Source organism: Ochotona princeps, chromosome 10 (genome assembly GCF_030435755.1).
Source record: "Ochotona princeps isolate mOchPri1 chromosome 10, mOchPri1.hap1, whole genome shotgun sequence".
Lineage (NCBI taxonomy): Eukaryota > Metazoa > Chordata > Mammalia > Lagomorpha > Ochotonidae > Ochotona > Ochotona princeps.
Genome location: NC_080841.1, coordinates 29,649,750 through 29,673,813, shown reverse-complemented (window position 1 = coordinate 29,673,813; position 24,064 = coordinate 29,649,750). Strand labels below are relative to the sequence as shown.

The following is a 24,064-nucleotide window of genomic DNA, read 5'->3' as shown; positions in this document are numbered from 1 at the left end:
TACAGCTATTTGTGGAATGAACCAGTGGATGAAAGATCTTTCTGTTTCTCCTTCTCTCTGTAAAACTGCCTTTCCAAACTTAGGAAAAGAAGAACTACCTTACTGAAATGCAAGTACAAAGAAAGCAAAAATGCAAAAGGGACAGAAAATACCCTCAAGGGTGCTCCCTGCTGTTTTACTGCCACAATAGCAACCTACCACAAGGTGCAGCAGGATATACACGTTACTGTAAATCAGGGCTCCAGGCATTCCTTCAGCTCTTCTCCTGGGACTACTTATAAATCTAGATTCTCCCTTCGCCCTACTAGTAAGCAAACTGGCATAGAAGGAGCCATAAACTGGGCAAAAAGTTAAAAATCCAACAAGGGCAATTTTCTTCTCCTAACTAAACTTTGCCAATATTCTGCAAAGACCTGTCCATTGCCAGAGGAACGCACAGCTTTCTCTTTCTACCACATGCATTTGCTTTTAAAGATTACTTTTACTTTTGAAAGGCAGAGTTACAAAGAGAGAGGAAGAAGGAGAGACAGATATTTTGAATCTGCTGGTTCATTTCCCAAATGGCTACAATGGCCTGGAGCCAGGAGCTTCACAAAGGTCTCCCACATGGCTACAGGGGCAGAAGCAAGGATCTTCTGCTGCTTTCCTAGGAAGACTAGCAGGCAGCTGGATTCAAAATGCAGTGGCTGGGACTTGAACCAAGGCTCAAACGGAGTGTTGGCATTGTAGGCAGCAGCTTCACCTGTTATGCCACAATGCCAGTCCCCACCACATGCATTTTTGTGCTGTTTTCTAAACATGGAGGGAAGCATGCAATGGGAGGGATAATAAGAAGGCAGATTCCCAAATAGGTGAGGTCTCTGCTCCCCTGAATGGCTACCTTACCCTAATGTCCCAGAAGTCTCTTCAGGAGCAAAGCTCAACAGGCAATGGGGTAGTTTCATGGCTCCTGAGGCCATCAGGGAATTGTAAGAAGAGCAATAGCTCTTCCGGTTGATCCACACTGCCAGTCTCAGCAAAGAACCACCATAACCCAACTGCTGGCCTGGTCTGCCAGATTTATAAATGTCTGCTCTGTGCACAGGTTTTTAAAATGAAGATGGGAACTAACTACTTTAGAAAATAATCAGCTGCAATGAGGATCCACAACAGTCTTCTTAGTCATAAAACCATTTTAAGCCAGCCCAGCGCCTTTGAAAGCAGACATGCCTTACAGAGCATGCAGTCAGTGTTTCAGACTCAAGGCTCGGCCTCACTCAGTGCTCCCAGAATCCCTCTTCCAAACTATAATATAACCAAAATCCGTTAAGTCACTGACATCAACAATAAGAAAATCCTTGCAAGACTGAACCCAGGATACAATTTAGTGCTAATTAATTTAACCTGATTTCTACAGTTTTTAGATGCCCAGTTGCTATTGAGAGAGTAGTTTTCAAACAGAATATATTCTCCTTTGTGTGATAAGTTTGTTAATGAAATTATTTCTTTCTTGAATAACCAAATACAAAAATATTGATCTCCTATTTTTTCACATATGTATAGAGAAAAAGTCTCATATATGAGCTTATAACTTCGCTATATAACAAGGGCATTTGCTTCACTATATTAGACCAGCGTCTAATTTCAATATAATCTTAAAAATTCTTTTCCCCACAATTTTTATTTGTTCAATCAATAGCCAGAGAGAAAGAGAAACAAATAACAGAGTTCCCCTCTGTTGGATCACTCCCCAAATGTTTCTGGGGCTCCCCAGCAAGGGCTAAAGCCACAAGCAGGGAATTCAATCCATGTCACCCACATGCGTGTCAGAACCCAATCATCTGAGCCATCGCCTGCTGCCTCCCGGGGTATTCTCTAGCAGAAAACTGGCATCAGAGGAGAAGCAGGTGTAAAACCCAAGCATCCCAATGTAAAACACAGGAATCTAAATTGCTGTCATAATTGCCAGGTCAAATACTCAAGCCTTCCCTTCAATTCTTTTCTAGCTTTTCTTCCTTTTTTTAGAGGGATTCCTCTTAAAAAAAATCAAAATTAAGAGCTGAGACACAAATGTTAGATTTTTTTTTTTATTTCCCTGGTTAAAATACATTCAAATTTTCCAAAATTCTTAATTAAACACAACTGATGGATTTATAAGCCAATTTGCAACTGAGAACAAAAAGAAATGCAAACTTACATCTGCTGGAATTTGTAGTTCTTTCTCAGTATATTCATGGACTACCTTGATTAAATCCTTTGGAAAATATCCAAAAATTCTCCCAACCTATATAAAAGAATTGTTAAAAGGTAAAACATCAATCAAATTCTATATAAGACAGATAAAAACATGACACTTCTCAGCACTGACAGGAAATCTATACATAGGTAGGTAGGAAGATACAACCAAAATGAATACATAATTGCTGTTATAATTATACTGCTATCATTATTTCAACAAAAATTGATCTAAAACTATTAAAGTTGTTTCTATATTCAGCTTGCTCTCAGGTACACAGGATACATAGGCATTCAAATACATGAAATTTGATTTTAGAAGTAGATAAAATATCTGCATAGGAGAACATTAAATATGAATAAAACTAGGCAAATTAAAGCTAGCTTGAAGCATAATTCCAAACACTTCTAGAAATTACCTGCACATTTCACAGTACAGCTTATAAACTAATACTTGCAAGTCTTTCTTAATTCATAAACAAGTCATAAAAATTAGGAAGTAAAATGAACATACAGTTTCTGATGTGTTTGACCATTACAATAAGGGATAAATACTTATTGATATTATGTGTTATACTTTCTCAACAACTATATTTACAGGCACTTCAGGAGTAGACAAAGTTACAACGCAATACATACTAATGGCCACATCAGGCTTCAGCTTCCTGCCAAATACATCCTCGAAAGAAAGTGTTTTATCTCTTAGCACCAGTGTGTATCACATGTGTACTTTCAGTTGTATACTTAGCATCTCTGTCCTCTTGAGAAACACACTTCCACTAGCTACTGTCTCAAAGACAGCAGTAAATCTCTGCCCCAATCATTAAAGGAGATTGAGAGGTAAATCAAATATACAAAAGAAAAGAAAAAGGCCACCACGTCGCCAGTACATGAATTCAGAAGCGAGAAGGCGGGGCAATTAAACTGGCAAGTCAAGTCTGGAGCTCTAAACAGTTGGAAAAAAAAAAAAACATTAAAAAAACACAAAACAAAACCAGAAACCTACAGAATAAACATTAAGAATCAGATATAAAAATCATTTTAGAGATTAGGGAAAGAGTTATTTTTTATTTCTTTTTTTTAAGATTTATTTTATTTTTCTTGGAAAGTCAGATACACAGAGATGAAACTCTTCATCCGTTGATTCACTCTCCAACCGGCTGCAACAGCTGGAGCTACGCCGATCCAAAGCCAGGAGCCAGGAGCCTTTTCTGGATCTCCCACACAGGTACAGGGCCCCAAGGCTTTTGGGCAGTTCTTGACTGCTTTCCCAGGCCACAAGCAGGGAGCTGGATAGGAAGCGGGGCTGCGGGGATTAGAACCGGTGACCATGTGGGACCCTATAAGGACATTAGCCACTAGGCTCCTGTGCAAGGCCTTCTTTTTTTAATTTCATAAATGTAAAGGTTCATGAAATGTGAAGGGAGATACACAGGAAACAAGAGGGGAAACACTGAAAATACAACTCTCCCTTTTGAGGAGAAAAAAAAAATTAAAGACATACTTATTCATTCAAAAAGCCCAATGACAGAGAGACCAGGCCAAGGTCACGAGTCATGATCTCCACCCTTGTCTCCCATATGGATGGCAAGGGCCCAAATGCTGGGTCATTATTTATTGCCTTGCAAGGCCCATGATCAGGATGCTGGATCAGGGTAACCTGCTGTGCCACAAGGCTGGTCCCTGAGGAAGAATGTACTAAGGGAACAACCAGAAAAGAGAAAGAAATCACAGACTCCTGGATAAAGCAACTGTATTTGTGTTTGCTTATTCTTTGTCAAGCTGAAACCACGGGTCATATAAGAGTCCACATTCGGAGTCAGTTTAACAGTGCAGGGCATTAAGCCTCCACCTGAGATTCTGACATCCCATACGAATGGACCCTGAAGTCCTGGCTGCTCCACTTCTGATCCAGTTCCCTGCCAGTGTGCCTGGAAAAGCAGTGGAGAATGGCACAAGCGCTTGGCTCCCTGCCATCTGCAGGCTCACTTCGGCAGCATGCATACTAAAACTGGAATGAGGCAGAGATTAGTATGGACCCTGCATAAGGATGATACTCAAATTCGTGAAGAGTTCCAGGATTCTGGATTTAATCTGGCCCAACCCAGGCATTTGTGGGAATGAACCAATTGATGAACAATCTCTTTGTCTTTGTAGTTCTTAAAAAAATAACAACAACGGGCCCGGCGCAGTGGCCTAGCGGCTAAAGTCCTCGCCTTGAAAGCCCCGGGATCCCATATGGGCGCCGGTTCTAATCCCGGCACCTCCACTTCCCATCCAGCTCCCTGCTTGTGGCCTGGGAAAGCAGTTGAGGACGGCCCAAAGCTTTGGGACACTGCACCTGCGTGGGAGACCCGGAAGAGGTTCCCGGCTTCAGATCGGCGCGCATCGGCCCGTAGCAGCTCACTTGGGGAGTGAATCATCGGACGGACGGAAGATCTTTCTCTCTGTCTCTCCTCCTCTCTGTATATCTGGCTGTAATAAAATGAATAAATCTTTAAAAAAAAAATAACAACAACCAAAAAAAAAAAAAACTTGCAATTTATATATTGGGTAGTTGCCCATTTCCTATAACCTGACAAACCAAACTCCAGAATCAGGGGCTCTCATGATTAGAAGTAATCTTGGGCCTAATTTGGCTTCCACACAGCATTCCTTCAGAGGTACTAATAAAGAAAACAGAGTACAGTCTCAAGAGAGCCAATTCTGCATGTGCTATTATCAGCACACACCTAAGTGCCACTACCCGGTAAGGAAGTCTGTCCCAAGCAAGACAGATAAGCCCTGGGCCCTTTTGTTGCAGAGGCTGGGCCTGGGCGGGGAGCTAGGGCAGTAAACATGCTACTCATGATGCAAAGAGTGAGCACACGTACACAGAGCAACCAGGACAACACCTAGATGACCATCTGACAGCAAAGATCTCCCCTGACTGGGTGCTGAGGGCAGTATTCCATGAAGGGGGAATGAGGGCAGCAACCCAGAAAGATGGACAAGATTTTGAGAACTGAACATGGTCAAGAGCAAAAATGTGGTAGGAAGCAAAAGCAAGTCAAGGTCATTTATCCCAACGCTCATCAAAGAGGTGCAGGGGAAAGGAATGCCACAACTCCAGGACAAATGCCGCTATGGCACATGGAAAAACATTCCCACGCCTAAAGATGATCAAGAGATCTCATCTGATGGACTCAGAAAAAACTCGGAGTAATTCAACAAGGGCATCACTCTAAATATCAGAGTAGCACTTTCCCAGTTGGTGTTTCATGATTCCTCCTTCAGATCTTGAACACCACCAAGATGAATCTATTTTCTCTACAGAACCTTCTCCAACCTTTTCTGTTACCTGTGTGGTGTTTTATTAAGGCTGAAAACGTTCACAACTGGGACTGGAAATGTCTGCAAATGGGGACAATTATAAAGTCATCAAGGACCCTCACTACTAATTTAAAGAAATAGAGTCCACATGTCCCATTTTTCAGAAAGCTAAGAACAAAAACCCAAACACCACTGAACTGAGCCACTTCTGGGGAACCTTTGCACCAAAACATGGAAGCATGAGGCAGCTACCGACTGCCATGTCTGATACCAGGACACTCATCACGCTGGCATGCAAGAGGCTGTCAGCGAGGGAACTCCAACTACCAGCATCCCAAAAGCAGGAATAGGATGCCCTAGAAGTCGCAAACAAATAAAGCCAAAAAAAAAAAAAAAAAAAAAAAAAAAACCAAGAAGGTATACAGTGGACACATTTTGCTTTACATTAATACTATGAAAAAGAAGAAAAACAAAGTCTATTAGAGACCTGCATGCCTGGATGCAGCAAAGCCACTGCCTATACTGCAACATCCTAGATTGGAGCACTGGTTCAAGCCCGAGCTGCCCCACTTCTTTGCTAACGTGCCTGGGAAGGCAAGGAAGATAGTCCAAGCGGTTTGGGAGACATGGATGGAGTTCCTACTTTTTGGCTTCAGCCTGGACCAGAAGTGGCTGATAAAGCTATTTGGTAGTGAAGCAGGGGATGGAATGTTTGTCTCTGTCAATCTGCTTTTCAAATAAATGAATGAATTGAAAGAAAGAAAGCAGGAAGGAGGGAGGGAGGGAGGGAGAGCAGGAGGGAGGAGGCAAGCTGTATGTCTGCACCACTACCTCATTTGTAGGTTACAGGATTAACTCTAAAGCAGGGAAGGCAAGAACGCCCAGGTTTTCACCATCCCAACCTTCAATGTGTACAGAGCATCCTGGAACTGGATGCTGAAGGGCAATAGTGAGAATGAGTCCAGCTGCATTTCAGAGCCCTCTGCTGAGTACCTGCTCTGAGGCCTGCCTAGGAACGAGGGCTCATCATCTTTCAGCACAGTCTGTTAGAGAGGACAAGTTAACTCCATCAAAGGCCTCAAGGAATCATGGTCACTGAAATCTACAGTACTAAACAACACGACAAAAAGCAAGAAAATAAAGTATATCAAATTTTCTACTTACACTTCCAGCCCAAACTTCAGGTGATCCCCCTGCCAGCTTATAGTACACATACACAGGGTCACCTTTTTTAAAATTCACAAAACGACAGTCTGGGCCTGTGAAATCGTCGAGAGCCTCACCCCGGTACATTAACACTGCATACAAAGACAGGAAAAAAAATTACCAGATATCAGATTTAATTTTCACAATCCATATTAATTTATAGGAAACTTAAGCATCCCACTGTAAGTAACCATGTTTTTTCTAGTACTCCCTCAGAATGCTTTTCCATTCACATGCTTTGAGTATCTAGAATCCTTAGCACTGTACTGCTTACATCATGGCACCCTCTGCAATGAGATAGGGAGAGGGGTCCAGAAGAATGCTGAGAAACAAGAAGCAATGTGGCCACCCCACACATTGCTGGGCTCTAGTCAAACCTTTGATTCCCTTGCTAACCTAGTCCTCAGTCTTTTCTGTTTCATAATCATATAAAGCTTCGTTTTGCTAATGGATGAATTCAAGTGCAGGTGCTAACTGGCTTAAGCCTGGCTACTTGGAGAAGAGCACCCAGGGACACCCAAGGGGTCAATTAACTTGAACTAATCACTGAAAGGCACTACCTTTAAGTGGCTGCAATTGCTACTATGCAACAAGAAACATCACCAATTTCATTTGGAGACAAGTTGTTCTCTCTGTACAGTATGGGAATAAAGAAATGGGACAGGATATCACACCCTATTATGAACAGATCCAATCACATCACAAGGCAACACGTTCCTACAGTAAGTACGGTTAACTGTACCCGCCAGTAAAGATGTTTCAATACAAAGAGGAAATGCCATTAGCTGTATTTTTCTATAAATAAAATCAAAAGTGGGCATTCCATTTGGCAGGGATCAAGCAGAAATGATGAAAATAGATCAACAGATACCTTCATGCTTAAAACGCAGGACTTAAATCACACTTCATCTAGAAACTGGTTGGAGCAGTATTTTTCCATTTGTTGACCACATACATAGTTTCTGATGTAAGATTAAATGGACAATAAATGCGATTTAATAGCAGAAACAAGGACGGAATGGAAATTATCACTTTTCTTCTAAAAGTCAATTAGCACTAAAAGACAATTACACCAATCTTTTTTTAAAAAAAATAGATATGCAGGGAACAAACATTTGGAAGGGACTGTGTCCTGAAACTCAACTACTACTCTTTCCAGACATGTCAGCACCTTCATTTGGAACTGGGGAAGAAGCCAGCTTGAAGACAATGAAAATGGTAAGGTTGGGAATTCTGCAGAAATTAGAAATGGCGAGGGCTCTAGGTTGAGGGGCTTGTGTACCCCGAGATTCCTAGGCTGCAGCCGAGTGCTTCCTGCCCTCGCCACCAGGACTGTTGGGGTCGGTGGGAACCCATAGGAGGGTCGGTAGGAACCCATCAGAGGACAACATACTGCACACAGAGGAACACTTATTCGCAAAGCATTCAGGAAAAACCTTACTCAAACTTGGTAAAGCACAACACTGAGCCAGGTAATGCCTGTTGTGTTTACAAATGTTTGGAAACCTGCAGCCTTTCTCCGGTCGCTCACAGAATCCAGCTTTTCCAATAGGCATCTCGGTATGGGAGAAGCATCAGAGACGTGGGTTACTGGTTTGGAGGAACCCAAGCAGGATAGTGCTTGAAAGACTTGCGAACACTTGGCCATCTCTAATGGCAAACAGACATTTGGTAATGCTCCAAGACAGCAAATTGAAGGAAAAACCAGGGTAGTGCTCCTTTACATCAGCGGGAGGGTTATTTCTAGGAACCCCTTAACACCGATAAGAGATGGCCTCCTTTTCCTGTTCAGCTGCAGTGCTACAAGCCCTTCAAAGTATCAACTCTCAGAAAACAAACCTCAATACATACATACAGTGAAGCAGTAGGCTTCCTGGCCCTTTTAGAATGAATGTATTTCTATACTATTGCTTATGATTTTTACGAACCACCATTACTGCAGGATGGTCTGTAAGTTATAAGGTTAAGACCTGACAAACGCCAAGGCAGAGATTCCCACACAACCAAGGCGAGTGCCGGTTCTGCTTACAAGGCCCTTGGTGCATTTATAACGATGATTACAGAAACGACCTTCTGTATCTCGGTCTGAAGACACTTGCTCTCTCCCCATCACCCATCTCCAAGCTGGGACTGGGAAGCGAAGCGGAACCTGCCTGTCCCAGGTGGCCGGTGCGGATCCTCGGCCTCTTTCCAGAGCCACGGACTCTGGCCCGCCTGCTGCCCTGCCTGGCAGTTTGCAAGGACGATTCCACGCACAGAAACGACAAGGCTGGAGGCAGAGTCCTAGAGATCCCTCGGAAACCACTGCGTACCTGCCCTCCCGACTCAAACCAAACATCCAAGCCCAGCTCCAAAGGTAGTACGAACTCAAACCCCAGATAAGAAGGACGCAGGGACAGTGCCAATGAGCCCTGGCCCAGGAGCCACTTTCGTGCCACCGGGAACACACGCACCGAGCGCATCTGCCCAATTGCTGCACCACAGAGGTCCTGGTGGCGAGGGCAGGAAGCACTCGGCTGCAGCCTAGGAATCTCGGGGTACACAAGCCCCTCAACCTAGAGCCCCGGATCGAGGGAAAGGGGTCCCTGTACGGCTATCCCTGAGGGAACCAGGGACCAACCGGACGCCTCGCCCCGGTCAGCAGAGTGAAAAATAAAACGCTGGCAACAAGTGGGAGGTGCAGCCCCCCGCCGCCACGTTGGCTGGGGACAGAGCCGAGGGGCGCAATTGCCGGCTCCCAAAGGCTTGCCTATCCCCGGGCTCCGCCGGCCCGGGCTGCGACCACCTCCCCACCATCAGCACCACACACATACACCGTGATGGGTCTCCGAGGCTCTGGAGCCGAGACCCCGCGCAGCCCGGGCGGCGCCGCCGCCCCGCCGAGCCTCGGAGACCCCGGGCCGGCCGCCCACCCCGCGGCGCACTCACTGCTGCATTCTTCGTCCGCGCAGAGTTTGTGCTCCGAAAAGCGCCGATCGGTGCTCGGGTCTGGCTGGCCCGACCCCCGCCAGGGCGGCCCGAACACGAGCAGCAAGAAAAGCAGCCCCGGCGCCGCAGCCATGTTGTGGTCACCCCGGGGAGCCTGTGACGCCGAGGAGGCGGCCGGGCGGGCGGCGCCGGGGCGGGGCGCGGGGGCCGGGTGGGAGGTGCGGCGCGGAGGGCGGCGCCCGAAGGGTCCGAGCGGTTCCCGGCCGACACGTCAGCAGGGGCTCCGGCAGGGGACGCGGCGGCGGCCGGAGCCGAGGGCACCGGCGGCGCCTCCTCAGCCTGAGGCCTTCTCCGCTCGCTGCCTTGGCAACCGCGACTCTGGGTCTCCGCGCTCGCCCAATCGCGGGCCTCTGCGGCGTCCGGCTCGCAGCGGACCCTCCACGTGCCTGCCTCGTTGTCAGCGGCCACTGAACGCTTGCCAAGTCCTTCCCGCGCCCGCTCACGGACGCGGGGTCCGCTCCATCTCGAACCGGCGCGCTCCACCTGCCCTCACCCTTGATTGCTGCTTTGGGGCTTTCCTACCGCTGGGTCCGCTTCGAGGCTCCATTCGCTAATGATTCCCAGGGGTTCGCTGGGATCCCCACCCTGTGACCCCCTTAGATTAGGAAAGGGGAAGGAAGGTGGAAAGTGGATTGGGGTGTACATTAGAGCTAGGGACCAGTTGGGTCTCTAAGGGGGGGGAGCAGATGGCAGGAGACAATTCTTTCAGATCTTGAGAATTGTCCATTAGAGAGGAATCCCTTGAGCTCCCATTCTATGCTTACCATTCATGATAGAGACACCGAACCAAGCTCTGCGGTGGGCCAGGGCCATGCAAGCCCTGGTTTGTGTCTAAAATCACCCTCAACTTAGTGGAAGCCCACGGACCTGAAAATGAGGAAGACTGAGCAGGAGAGTAGAGAAAGCTAGTTTAATAAGCCGCCATTTACTGCGTACTTTCCTTCTGCCCAGTTGTGAGTCTATGTGCTCATTCACTTCAACTTCATACAACAGCTCTTTATAATAGTAGGTTTTTCTGATGCTATCCATGTTAGAGATGAGGCCTGGAGTCATTCCCACACCTAGCGAGGGTTGGAGCTAGTATTCCAACTCAGGTGCTGTGTTCCCTTGCTCATCACTAGTTTGTAGAGCCTCCATCAAGCGACAGGCCATTTTTGCAACTCCTTTCTGATTAGTGGGAGAGTTCCTCCCAAAACTCTTATACAAACATGCGTCTGTGTGTTCCGTGTACAAAGGGGAAGGGACAGAGGCAGCTGAGTCTGAGGAAGAGTGGCTCCAATGCTGGCTGGAGCTCTCCGCCTTTGTCTGTGCCCAGCAGCTTTTCATGGCCGGCAACCACCAACCCATCACTTGATCTCCCAAACTTACTGGGTTCCTAAAAAGTGAAAGGGAAGAATATGGTCTCTCCGTGGAACCCATGCAGTTGAATGGAGAAGATGCTGGCGAGGTACTGGTTTTTGTCCACAGGGTCCCACTGCCCCGGCAGGCTTCTGTTGGCTGGAGAGGACCTATGGTTGCAAGATCAGGCACAGGGACTCCCCAGGCCTTCATCTGGGTGCCTGTCATTCTTCCTCTCTTTTGCTAGGTATTGATTTAGTCATCTCTGACAGTACACTGAAAACCCAACTCTGTATTTCTTCTCTCAAACCCTGCTCCTTTTAGTCTTCCCCATTGCTGATAGGAAGCTGAATAAAAATTTGGTTTCCATCTCCCATGTGCCTAAGCAAAAGGCAAACCACCCTAGAACTCTTGCTCTCACATCCCAAGCCTCAGAGCACACGGTTTTTACTTCATTCGGGTTTTGATGTATGGTTGACCCATAACAGACAAGACTGTGAGAGCTGAAACAGAAATCACGTTAACATGTACTATAAACCTGCCACGCTGCCTGCCCAGAACAGCCAAAAGACCTAACACTGAAGCTCCCAGGAAGAACCCTGTTTGTTGACAAGGGTGAAACTCCCAATGTCGAGAGAATGGTGTGAAATAGTTATTAAGGGCTATAGTTTTTGTCCAAGATGGGGTGACAGATTTACCTTTCTGCATTAAGTATCTTCCGAACTTAGCAACGGTGAGCATTTAGCCTAGGGTTAAGATCCTGTGTCAAGGGCCCGGCGCAGTGGCCTAGCGGCTAAAGTCCTCGCCTTGAACGCGCCGGGATCCCATATGGGCGCCGGTTCTAATCCCGGCACCTCCACTTCCCATCCAGCTCCCTGCTTGTGGCCTGGGAAAGCAGTTGAGGACGGCCCAAAGCCTTGGGACCCTGCACCCGCGTGGGAGACCCGGAAGAGGTTCCAGGTTCCCGGCTTCGGATCGGCGCACATCGGCCCGTTGCGGCTCACGTGGGGAGTGAATCATTGGACGGAAGATCTTCCTCTCTCTCCTCCTCTCTGTATATCTGGCTGTAATAAAATGAATAAATCCTTAAAAAAAATTTCGCAGGTTAGAAATACAAATATGAGCAAAATTGTAATACTCTTAAAACAGGAATAAAGCTTTGAATAGGCAAAAGTGTCTTGGACAATACTCTAAACTCATAAGCAATCACAATGTTACAGAAAGCTGAAGCTCATCACATTTTTAAAGAAATCTATTTATACTTGAAACACAGATTTTATACAGAGAGAGGAAGATGTAGAAAGAGAAGATCTTCCATCCATTGGTTCCTTCCCCAAATGACTGCAACAGCCAGTGCTGAACTGATCCAAATCTGGGAGCCAGGAATTTCTTCCGAGCATCCCATTTGGGCACAGAGTCCCAAGGATTTGGAGCATCCTTTGCTGATATCCCAAGCCATAAATAGAGAGTCAGATTGAAACTGGAATAACTGGGAGGTGAACTGGTGTCCATATGGGATGTAGGCACCACAGGGCAGAGGGTTAGTATGTTGTGCCACCATGTCGCCCCAACTTCATCACATTTAAAGCTTTTGTACTTCAAAGGACACTAGCAAAATGAGAAAGCAATAACACTAAACCAGAGAAACTATTTGCAATTCAAACATTTGCACTTATATCTAGAATATAAGTGGAATTCTTAGAACTCAATTGGAAAATGGGCAAATGATTTAAATACACATTTTTATAATTTTTTTAAATTGAAGGACAAGCAGAATAGTAAGTTACATCTATGAAAAATATAAATGGTCAATAATCAGACAGAAAAATAATCTCATTATCTTTGCATTTTGGCAATGTAAATCAAAACCATAAGACACTGCTTCAAATCCCCTGGACAGCTGTAATGTAATGAGTGCCAATAAGAATGTGGATGAACGAGAACCCTCATACATTGCTGATAGAAATAGATCATAAGATCTGAACCTAAGAACTGAAGCTGTAAAACTACTAGCAGTGCAGTGGGTGTATGGACCAGTGGTTAAGCTGCCACTTGAGATGCAGTTTGAGTGATGGTTCCACTTTGCATTCCGGCTTCTTGTTGGTATGTTCTCCAGAAGACAGCAGATGAAAGCTCAAGTACTTGGGTCCCTGCCACCCGTGTGGGAAACCTGGATTGAGTTTCAGGCTCTTGGTTTGGGCCTGGGCCAGCTCTGACTGTTGTAGGAATTTGAGAAGTAAATCAGCAAATAAAAACTCTTTCTTTGACTTTCAAGTAAATGAAAATAAATAATATTTTTAAATGAAAATATTTAAGATTCTAGAGGAAATGTTTTTGGTCTTGTGCTTGGCAATTGGATATCCAATGGGGGTGAAGCTGGGGCAGGGTTCTGTGCACATGATAATCTCCTGGGAGGTTTCCATAACCTCCCCACAGAGAGCTCAGTGCATATGTGTTAACAATCGAGGTGTTTTTGTCATGGTGGAGGAAGCTTGGGTGCATCATGGAAGAACAGTTGTGCTGAATTGGCATGTAGGGAATGGAGTTAGGGCTGCAAACCTGCTGACACAGCAATTACTGAAAACCTCTGAGTTCCTCCCACTCAAGCTCCTGTCAATTTCGGGTGTGTTTGCATGTGTCAAACCTCATAAAACCGCACAATTTAAATATTTAAACATCACGTATGCTTAAACAAAGTAAAATAATTTCTATGGAGAAAATCTGTATGGTTAGACAAAAAGAGAAAAGATTCAGCAATCCTTCAAGATAACTGATGTTTTATAAATCAGGCAAGTCGTAGCCAGAATCTTAGTAAAAATAAAAACATCTGGGACCAACAGCGTGGCCTAGCAGACAATGGCCACCGCCTATAACACCTGCATTCTTTTTTTTTTTTTTAAAAGATTTATTCATTTTATTACAGCCAGATATACAGAGAGAAGGAGAGAAAGAGAGGAAGATCTTCCATCTGATGATTCACTCCCCAAGTGAGCCGCAACGGCCAGTGCTGCGCCGATCCGATGCCGGGAACCTGGAACCTCTTCCAGGTCTCCCACATGGGTGCAGGGTCCAAATGCATTGGGCCGTCCTCAACTGCTTTCCCAGGCCACAAGCAGGGAGCTGGATGGGAAGTGGAGCTGCTGGGATTAGAACTGGCGCCCATATGGGATCCCGGGACTTTCAAGGCGAGGACTTTTAACCGCTAGGCCACGACACTGGGCCCAACACCTGCATTCTTTATGGTTGCTGGTTTGAGTCCTGGCTGCTCTACTTTGGACCCAGTTTCCTGGTAATGGCCTGGAGAAAGCAGTAGTCACTTGTGAGGACTAAGTTGAAACTCCTGGATCATGGCTTTGGCCTCATCTAGCCCAAGCCATGGTGGCCCTTGGGCTACATTGGGAAACGAATCATTTGAGGAAAGATCTTTCTTTTCCTCTTACTTCAAATAAATAATTTAGTTAATTAAAACAAAAATAACCAAACCACAATGACTGGCCATAAAAATGTGAGAGAAAGGACAACAAAGATACATTTCTTTACTCTGTCAGGTCAGCCTGCACAGTATTGTTTCCTGCTGGGCATCTAGCATCTCCTTCCTCTCTTCCCTCTTTTTTGGAGTCTAATGTCATTCATTGTATCACTCTTTAAGTGATACACCCCCTGGTTACTTGGCTCACCTGCACAGTGGGTATTGGATCTCCGAGCCCTAGGGCGAGGAGGCAGCAGGACCTGGGTTGCCTAGCCTGGGTCCTTGGCACGCCTGAACAGTGGGGCCAGGTCCATGAGGGGAGGGAGATTCACAGGGCCCTGGGTTCTTAGCTCACCTGCGTGGTGAGTGATGGGTCCATGAGCCTTGGGGGCAGCAAGTCCAGCGGGGCCTGAGTCACCTGGTTAGAGTCCTTGGCCTACCTGCAGGAACTGGTCCCCTTCAGTGAGAAAGATGGAGTAGTGGACAGCTGGCCCAGATCCACATGGAGGATAAGGCAGCCCACTGAGCACTGCAGGGGACATCTGTACTATCCAAGAGGAAGGAGGACCAAACAAACTGGAAAACTACCCCAGCCAAATGTTAACAGCAAATATCTGGGCGAATGGAGTCTGAGGTCGATTATGTCAGCCAATGGACATTGAAAGGGTTCCCTCATCCTTGGATTGGAGAGATCGACAACATTTCAGAACTATCGAAACCATGTGGATAGAACCCTTGGAGAATGTACCACATTGGGACCCTGGCTTTGCAGTGAGTGGCCATTCTCCATCCCTGTGTACTGGAGTGGTTGGGAGGTTAGGTACGGCTTCTCCCATTATCCTCTGCTTCACCTCACTCCCCACAAACAAGTAGGAGAAACAGATATTTGGAAACAATGATCACTTTCCCCTAACCCTTGATACATCCCACTCTGATGAACTATGTTAACATCATCTAAAAGTAAAAAAAAAAAAAAAAATTAAAATAATAATAATAAAAAAAGAGATGGGCCCACCTTTACATCTATGCCCACAGGACCCTAATCTTCGATCTATCCTGAAAGAGGAAGACTAACCTGGATCCTCATTATATACTTTGGGGTGGAAACTCTTAAAAGATAAGCAAAACTCTGTAACATAAATTATTAATTTTAGTAAGAATAAGGGTGGAGTGGGAGTTGGGAGAGATGTAAGAACAGCCTGCCACACAAATTGTTAACATATATTTTGGTACATATTTCAAGCATTCAAATATTTAAGAGGAAAGCAAGTGAAAGTGGTGGAATCTGAGGTACATAAATATAGGATTTAGATTATAAAAAGGGAAGAGAAAGGACAAGGGAGCAAGACAGCCCCACATAGACACAGCAGAGAGCAGTATGTTGGAGTGGACACGGTGCAGTGGTTAGGGTGCCCTGGTGTGCTCACTTCAAGTCCTGACTCTATCCTAATTCCAAATTTTTGCTAATGCATAACTGGGGAGGTGCTACATGCTGGCTCAAGTGGCTGGTTCTCTACTGCTCACATGGGAGACTCATGTTGAATTCCTGGCTGCTGCCTTCCTCCCCGCCCAGCTCTGGCTGTTTAGAGAATTTGGGAAAAGAATGGCAGATGAGAGATCTCACTCTGTATCACCTTCTTGCTTCCCTTTCAAATAATTTTTAAAAGTAGGTTAATTAGTTTTTTTAAAGGTAACATGCTTAAAGAATAGTAAGGAGACCTAATCTTACTAGAGTGAAAGGATTGTATTGCATAATGGGAAAAAATTGAGTGACAAAGATGTATCCATTACGAAAACCCTTTAAAATCAAGCACAAGAACTTAGACTTACATAGAATAAAAACACAGAAAGCTGTCAGATCAAGGGGTCATATAACTGATGTGGAATTTAAAGACGCACCTGTTGTGAGAGCCAGGGAGAAAGCCAGGGAGAATAGAGGTATTTGTTGAGCATGACCAATAAGGTTAAATCCCTCCTTTAAAAAATCGTGTCAAAGAATATTCTACAGGAAGTGCGTCATAAACAAGGTAAGATCTTCTACCAGCATGGTCTATTTGTCCAGTCGTGGCGAATATTATTCCAATTTCTACCACACCCAGAAACAAATTCAAACATCTAAAGTTTCTACAAGTATATAGATTTATATAAAATATCCTGTTTCCGGTTCTGCCAAATTTACCTTGGCACTGTTTCCATTGAAGTCAAATATTTGCTGCTTTGAAACAAATGCAGAACAAACTCCAGGGTGTGGTTTGTGCAGCTCTGTCTCCACAGCACACACTGCCTTTATGCAGGTAGTTTTCACACAGGAAGTACTGCGTTACCATGAGAACAGCAGAGGCCAGCAATGCCGTCAGTCAGAAAACCTAAAGGTGACAACGGGCAGGCAGTTAAGATTCAAGCTTTGGATTCCACATCTATAACGTTGGGGCTAAAATTAAAACTATAGTGTGCTTTTAAAAAACAAAACAGGAGATATATAAAATGATTATTTATGTTTTCTGTTGGAACAAACAGCAAAATCTCTGGCTGATACAGACAACTCAAGGGTTGATGGTGAAACAAGAGTCTTGGCCAGTCAATGATGTCATCACAAAGGAGCTAGTTTGAAGGCAGCAGCAATGCTGCAAAGTTACTCTCACTAAAGAAGCCCGGTAACATCCTTTTCGGCCAGCTTGAAAGAACCAAAGCACCTCCCGAAAGTGCCGCTGAGTGCTGAGGAGAACTGGGCTTTTTGAGGATAACATCTCAGTCAATCAAGCACTGAGAGATCAAACAAGCCAACTGCATCTTCAGTGTTTTCACTGATACATGTGGTATAAAATGAGAAACAGGGGGCTTCAACACCTGTTGGAAGACTGTACCCAAATGTGTACACTGAGCAACTACATACTGGAAAATAAGAGTTCTCTGTAATCATATGAAAGCTTGTTTCCATCTAGAGTCACATGGCATGCAAAGTGGTATGGAATACAAAAGAGGATGGAGGAATGACATCAATCCAGAATGATTACATAGAATCTAAACTGAGCCTCACATGTCTTGTCTTTCTCATGGCTTCCTTAGGACAATGCTGCCAACAGAAGTAGAATAGAAAGCCAGCTACCTATGTAATTAAATTTTCAGGAAATCACACTTTTAAATTATGACTCATTTAACCTCACACATAAAAATATTATTATACCAATGCTAAGTCAGTATGAAGATTCTGAATTACTTCATCTTTGTTATTTTATGTGAAGTGTTTGAGGGGCCTGGCGTAGTAGCCTAGTGGCTAAAATCCTCACCTTTCATGCACTGGGGTCCCATATGAGCACCAATTCTAATCCTGGCTGCCCTGCTTCCCATCTAGCTTCCTGCTGTGGCCTGGGAAAGCAGCAGCAGAAGGCCCAAAGCCTTGGGACCCTGCACCTACGTGAGAGACCTGGGGGTGGAGAGACTCCAGGCTCCTGGCTTAGGATCAGCTCAGTTCTGGCCATTGCAGCCACTTGCAGAGTGAATCATCGGACAAAAGATCTTCCTCTCTATCTTTCCCTTTCTCTGCATATCTGACTTTGTGATAAAAACAAATCTTTTTTTTAATGTTGCATGTACCTTTTTCTTTATTACACTGCATTATGTGACACAGTTTTATAGGTACTGGGATTCCCCCCCCCTCCCCAGACCCTCCCCCATGGTGGATTCTTCCACCTTGCTGCATTGCCACAGTTCAAGTTCAATTGAGATTCTTTCATTGCAACCATATACCAAGCATAGAGTCCAGCATCTTATTGTCCAGATAAGTTCAACGGCTTGTTGGGGAGACCATCTCTGGTCTGAAGGTAGAGCCGGCAGAGTATCATCCCGATCAATTAAAAGCCCCAACATAACATTAGCAACAATTTATAACGTTATGGAATTAGTGGACATAGTACTGAGTAACCAAAATGTTAACAACAACAAAAAAAAATACAGAACGCTTCACGAATTTGCGTGTCATCCTTGTGCAGGGGCCATGCTAATCTTCTCTGTATCGTTCCAATTTTAGTATATGTGCTGCCGAAGCGAGCACAGAATAAAATAAATCTTTAAAAAAAAATGTGAAGTCTTTAAGTTGGGGGAAGTAAAGCAGGTTCTTAGATGTGCAATAGCTTGGGATCTCTTTGAGGGGTTTTTTTTTTTTTTTTGCTTTTGTTTTTTTAACTTTGATGTTATAATCCTTTTAGTGCATATGTAAAAGTAGAGAATACAGGATATTTTAAACCACAAATTCTTTGTTATCTGATTGGATTTAACAGCAATCTTAAGCAGTGCACCTCAGAATGGGGAGGTGCTAGCATTCCACCAGGAATTTGGAAAAGCCTGTGGGCAACTTTTATCTTTTTGTTAACTGAGGGTGCTACTAAAAGTCCATAGCCAGAGCCAGAGGTAGTATGTATTTTGCAGCTAGTATGAATATCCAACCCCAAAAATCCAACAGAGCTCTACTAAGAAGCATTTATGTAACTAACTATGTATTCTGGCCCCATCCAGAACTGTAATTGTGTTTTATTCCCACTATCGTTATCCACTGCAATGCCACTTCTTATTTATTTGTTTGTAAATAATAATAAATGTTTAAGACACTCATGAGAAATAATAAAAGCAAGGCTAGTAAAGAAACTTAATGATGATGTACCACTTGTACTTTTTAAAGACTTCATATGAAACACCAATGAAATTAATAGCTATCACAACAACAACAACAAAAAACTCAACTTTTGATCATATGTACAAAAACTTGGGGTCTTTGAAGTTAATTTTGATCATTCTTCCTCTCTTTTGTAGGAGTGCCAGAGGAGCTTTGGTCAAAAGTATTTTAAGTCTTACCACACAAATTTAAGTCCTGCTTATAAAAAATAATGTACCAATATGTGGTATCAAATTGGGTGCTGACTAAAAACAGAGTTCCTGGCTCTTGGCTTTCCAGTCCTTACTTTCTGTGGCTTTGGCTACATGTAAATGGGCCTACACTGAACTGAGATGTGCCAGAAGTAAAAAATATATGTGAATTGCAAAGACTTTACATATTTTAATCTTTTTTGAAAAAGATTCTTTTTTTTTTTTTTTTTTTTGGAAAGTCAGACATACAGACAGGAGGAGAGACAGAGAAGATCTCCTGTCTGATGATTCACTCCCCAGGTGGCTTCAACTGCCAGAGCTGAGCTGATTCTAAGCCAGGAGCCTGGGGCTCCTTCCAGGTCTCCCATGAAGGTGCAGGGTCCCAAGGCTTTGGGCCTTCTGCTGCTGCTGCTTTCCCAGGCCACAAGCAGGGAGCTGGATGGGAAGCAGGGCAGCGAGATTAGAATTGGTGCTCATATGGGATCCCAGCGCATGCAAAGTGAGGATTTTAGCCGCTGAGCTAACACGCTAGGCCTGACCCTGACTTTTGTGAACAGAATTCTTCTGGAGCAGAGACTTGCTCGTTTGTTTACAGGTTGTCTGCTGCTGCTTTTGTGCTACAACAGCCCGACAGGCCACAAAAGCTCAATACATTTACTAGCTGTCTCTTTACAGAGAAATTGTGTAGACTCCTGATATGGACTGGTAATTAAAGGTCAGCAGAATAAGTACACATTTTATTCAGTATGTCTCAAATGGACGCAGGACTGGAATGGAGGCCGTGTTCTGGTCTGGACATTGCTGCAGTGTTCCTTGGCACAAGTGTGGACTGGGGCTGAGTGCGCTGGACTGGGTCAGATCACAGCATCCACTGGTGCTCGTGAGAACCATGGTAGGTGTAGGACAGGCCAGGCTAGGTTTTTGCCCCTGCTGAGCCAGGTGTGAGCTGTGTCTACATGTGGAGCAGGCTAAACTGGGCTGTAACACCCAACAATAATAACCAGAAAGGGATGAAGGCTGGGCAGGAAAGGCCATTGTTTCTGCTATGTGAGGAGGTGAACTGATTAGGGCTGGCCCATGAACCCACCCATGTGCACAAGATCTGGTACTGGGAGAGGTTCTGATGGAAGAGTCTGGGAAATTCCTGTCAGGACATAGTCCCTGCAGGTAAGTGCAAGAACCACTATAGGCAGCAGCCAAGACCAGGCCAGGGAATGGTACCCAGCGGCATACATTTGGCACAGGTCAGAGGTGAATCAGACAGGGCCAGTTCACATCATCTGCTGGCAAATCCGAGCACCAGAATGGAATGTCAGGTCTGGTTTGGTCGCAACACATACCAGTACACATTACAGCTGGCTGGGTGCTGGCTGGGCTAGGCTGAAGCTCCCACCAACCTGAGCTGGAATTGGGGGTGGGCCAGGCCTGGCCAGACTACAGCACCCAATGGCAAAAGCTGAGGTGAGATAGGCCATGCCAGACTGGGCCACGGCATCCAACAGGCACACTCAACACCCAGTGTGGGGCGGGGGCAACGCTGGTAGTGGGGCTGCATGGGGCTCCCCTGTTGGAACACCATTCTCACTGCAGCATGTGAGTTGGGATGGGGGCAGACCAGAAGGGCAGGGCTACAACACCTGTGGCCCTCATGTGAGCTGGACCAGGGAAAAGCCAGGCTAGGTTGACTGTTTCTACTGGTATAAGTATAAGTCAGAGTGGGTGTGGGTTGGTTGTGTTCTGCCATAGCATCAGCTGGCAGATGCTGGTACGGGGGACTAATTTTGTCAAGCCATATTGCAGAACCACCTGGAGAGTGCATGATCTGGGAGTGGTTCCAGTAGGGAAACAGTGGGCACCTCCCTCTTGGGTTGCCACTCTGTCTGGGGAGAAGGAGAACGAGGAGTAGGGCAGACATGGCTAGACAGAGAGTGGCACCTGCTGACATTCGTGTGGGCTGGATAGTGAGGCTAGTTGGGTTGAACTGGGCTTCAATGCTCACTGAAATGTAGGAGAGCTGAATGCGATGCGGGAGAGTGGACCAGTCTACTGGATATACTGGCAAGCATGGGAAACAAGGCAGGGGGCGAGCCTGGTGAGGGTTGTTGGGGGTTGTCCCAGTGAGGCTACAGCTCCCACTGGTTTACATGGCCAAATGTGTGTTGGGCATGATTGGGATGGGCTCCAACACCCATTGGTTTGTGTAGAAGATGAGGCTGGAGGCAGAACTGACCCAGCAATTGCAAACAACAGCATGTATTTAGGCTGATTGGGGCAACAATCTGTGCTGAACTCTGTACTGGCAAGACTCTGGTCTGGGATCACTTCAGACAAAGTCTTTGGGGATCTCCTCAAACAAACTGCTGATCTCAGAACCCCAACCAGGAAGAGAATTGCAGGTTCCATGGTCTGACCGTGGAGTGCATGTGTCAAAGCTGAGCCTCCTCAGAGGCTCAAATGGAGCAGTGGACATGGAGGATATGGTAGTACATTGGAGCCTGCAGAGGACACCTGGTATCACAACAGAGGACAAAACAAATTGATCAACTATCCCAGCCAAGTGTTGGCAGTGAAAGTCTGCGCAAGTGGAGACGGTAAGGCGGACTATGTCAGCCAGTGGATTCTGGAGAGATTTCATCATGCTTGGAATGGTGATATTGGCAGCAATTCAGAACAGTTTGACTATCGAAACCTCTTCAGCATGCCCCACATCGAGGAACCTGGGATGGTAGGGAGGGTGGGTGTGGCTTCTCCCTTTGTCTCTCCCCTTCCCCCAGATACAGGAAGGAAAAACGAGAATGTGGAAACAGGTCTTACCCACTTTTCTGTAGCCCTTGACCCTTTGTGCCCTAATCAACTATGTAAAGATCATTAAAAAAAAAAAGACTAGAAATCTTGGCACTATGTTATGTCACAGTGACATGAGACCAATGAACTTAACTTCATGAGATTCAGGGGATGTCTTTCCCAGGGCATTTTGAAGTGAATCTAATCTTTGGGCTAGACTGAAGAAAATAATTTTTCAAAATAGTTGGGAATATCTTAATTTGTGGATGGAATATTTTTGCTATTCTGTAATAATTTTGTAATTATACAAAGTATTAAAATAGCATAAGATCCTATCTTTTGAATTGTAGTTAAGTTTCATGAGTCACTTTATTTTTCCACATGTTGTAGAGGTCATGGACATAAAGATGCTGATAAAACATTACTTAAGTAGGACTGACTTACAAATTTTGGTCAGTCTATTTTTCAAAGACTCATCTGAAGGTTTATTCATTCCATTAATTTTGCATTCCACAGACAATGAAACTGCTGAATATGTGAAACATTACAGTTTTTATGTAATTTAGCCTGGTCAGTGGATACCTCTAGCACTATTGATGGACAAAGATGGAAGGCATTTAGTACTTTTACTCTGGACCACGACAGAGCAACTGATAATTTGATTTCCTACCATAAGAGTACTAAAGTAGAACAGAAAAAAAAATTACTTACAGCAAGTATTTCCAGGTATTCAATAGGCTACTTGTGATTGCAGAGATCAAAACACACAGGTGTACTCCAGCCGACGCTCAGTGGGTGGTTTTGTTGAGTTAAAGAGAAAAGAATCAAAGGTTGTCAAATGGTTGGCATTACATGGGATACGATGTTTGAGTTATGGTGTGCATGTGTGTGTGTGCATCATACTAAAAGCCTAAATGGAAATTCCCTTTGGGTACAAAGGTGCCCCATGAGGCTCTGCAAGGTTTGCCAGAGTTGGGAAGGCAGATGAGTGATTACAAAGCCATGCAGCGCTGAGACACTAGATCTTCACCGACACCTCGGGTTCTTGACTGAGAACACAGAACCAAACCCAGGCAGAAAGACTCACCAACAAAAGAGTAAAAGAAACAATGTAGAACTAACGTCAAAACTATTATTTTAAAACTACTATTTTAAATGAGGAACACCAAAGCTGACATGACAAGAGAAAAAAAAAATCCTCCAATCATCTACCCATGACAGAGGACCATAAGAGATGGCACTGTGATTCAGTAGGTTAAGCTGCGCTAGTGAAGCTCAGATTTCAGATCCGAACGCCCGGGTTAAGCCCGGGCTGCTCCCCGCCTGGACTTCACGCACGCGGGAGGGCAGAGATCCTACGCAGGACTGCACTGTGCTAAGACTCTTTGATTTCAACCCGAAGGGGAAATGTAATTTAAATCCCAAGCACATTGTGACTAGTGAAGAATATGTATCATTAACTCCTAGAAACACTGCTAAAACAGAAGAGAACTTCGAAGGTCGCAAAGACGAGGCACGTATTGACCTGTGAGAGCCACAGCTGGACCGCGCGGCGCACACATCAACGGGCCATCAGACAGCCAATTTCTCAAAGTGACATTTTGCTTTTTTTGTTTTGTTTTGTTTTACCGCGCTCGGCGTCCACCCTCTGTTCTTTCATCGCCATCTCCATTTCCAATGAAAGTTTCTCATTTCTAGAACTGGACACACCACTGGGAGGGCGGCTCTCCTCAGGCACTTCCCAAACCACTTCCGGGGCCTGGGGGCGGGCCCTGAAGGGATTGGAGGCGGGGCCGAGTCTGCGCCTCGGGAACGCCCCCGGCAGGTTTCACGCATGCTCAGCGGCAGCGCTGGCGCTTCGCGTTTGCGCCGAGGCTTCCCGTGAAGGCCCCG

At 45.3% G+C, this 24,064-nt stretch overlaps 1 protein-coding gene and 2 non-coding genes across 3 annotated transcripts in view; 1 reads left to right on the top strand and 2 right to left on the bottom strand.

Annotated features, from left to right (window-relative positions):
- Positions 1-9,868, bottom strand: part of MIA3 (MIA SH3 domain ER export factor 3) — a 50,351-nt gene extending 40,483 nt beyond the window's left edge. Inside the window, exons 1-3 of the mRNA XM_058669202.1 lie at positions 9,661-9,868; positions 6,691-6,824; positions 2,177-2,263 (exon numbers count right to left, since the gene is read on the bottom strand). Of these exons, the coding sequence (XP_058525185.1) occupies positions 2,177-2,263; positions 6,691-6,824; positions 9,661-9,793 (354 nt within the window). The 5' untranslated portion in view covers positions 9,794-9,868. The remainder of the gene's footprint in view (positions 1-2,176; positions 2,264-6,690; positions 6,825-9,660) is intronic.
- LOC118759165 (U6 spliceosomal RNA) lies at positions 4,196-4,299 on the top strand. The gene has a single exon (XR_004996014.2). It is a non-coding gene; the product is annotated as a U6 spliceosomal RNA (small nuclear RNA).
- An 8,603-nt stretch (positions 9,869-18,471) lies between the features above and the next one.
- LOC131481345 (U6 spliceosomal RNA) lies at positions 18,472-18,578 on the bottom strand. The gene has a single exon (XR_009246234.1). It is a non-coding gene; the product is annotated as a U6 spliceosomal RNA (small nuclear RNA).
- Positions 18,579-24,064: the final 5,486 nt, after the last annotated feature.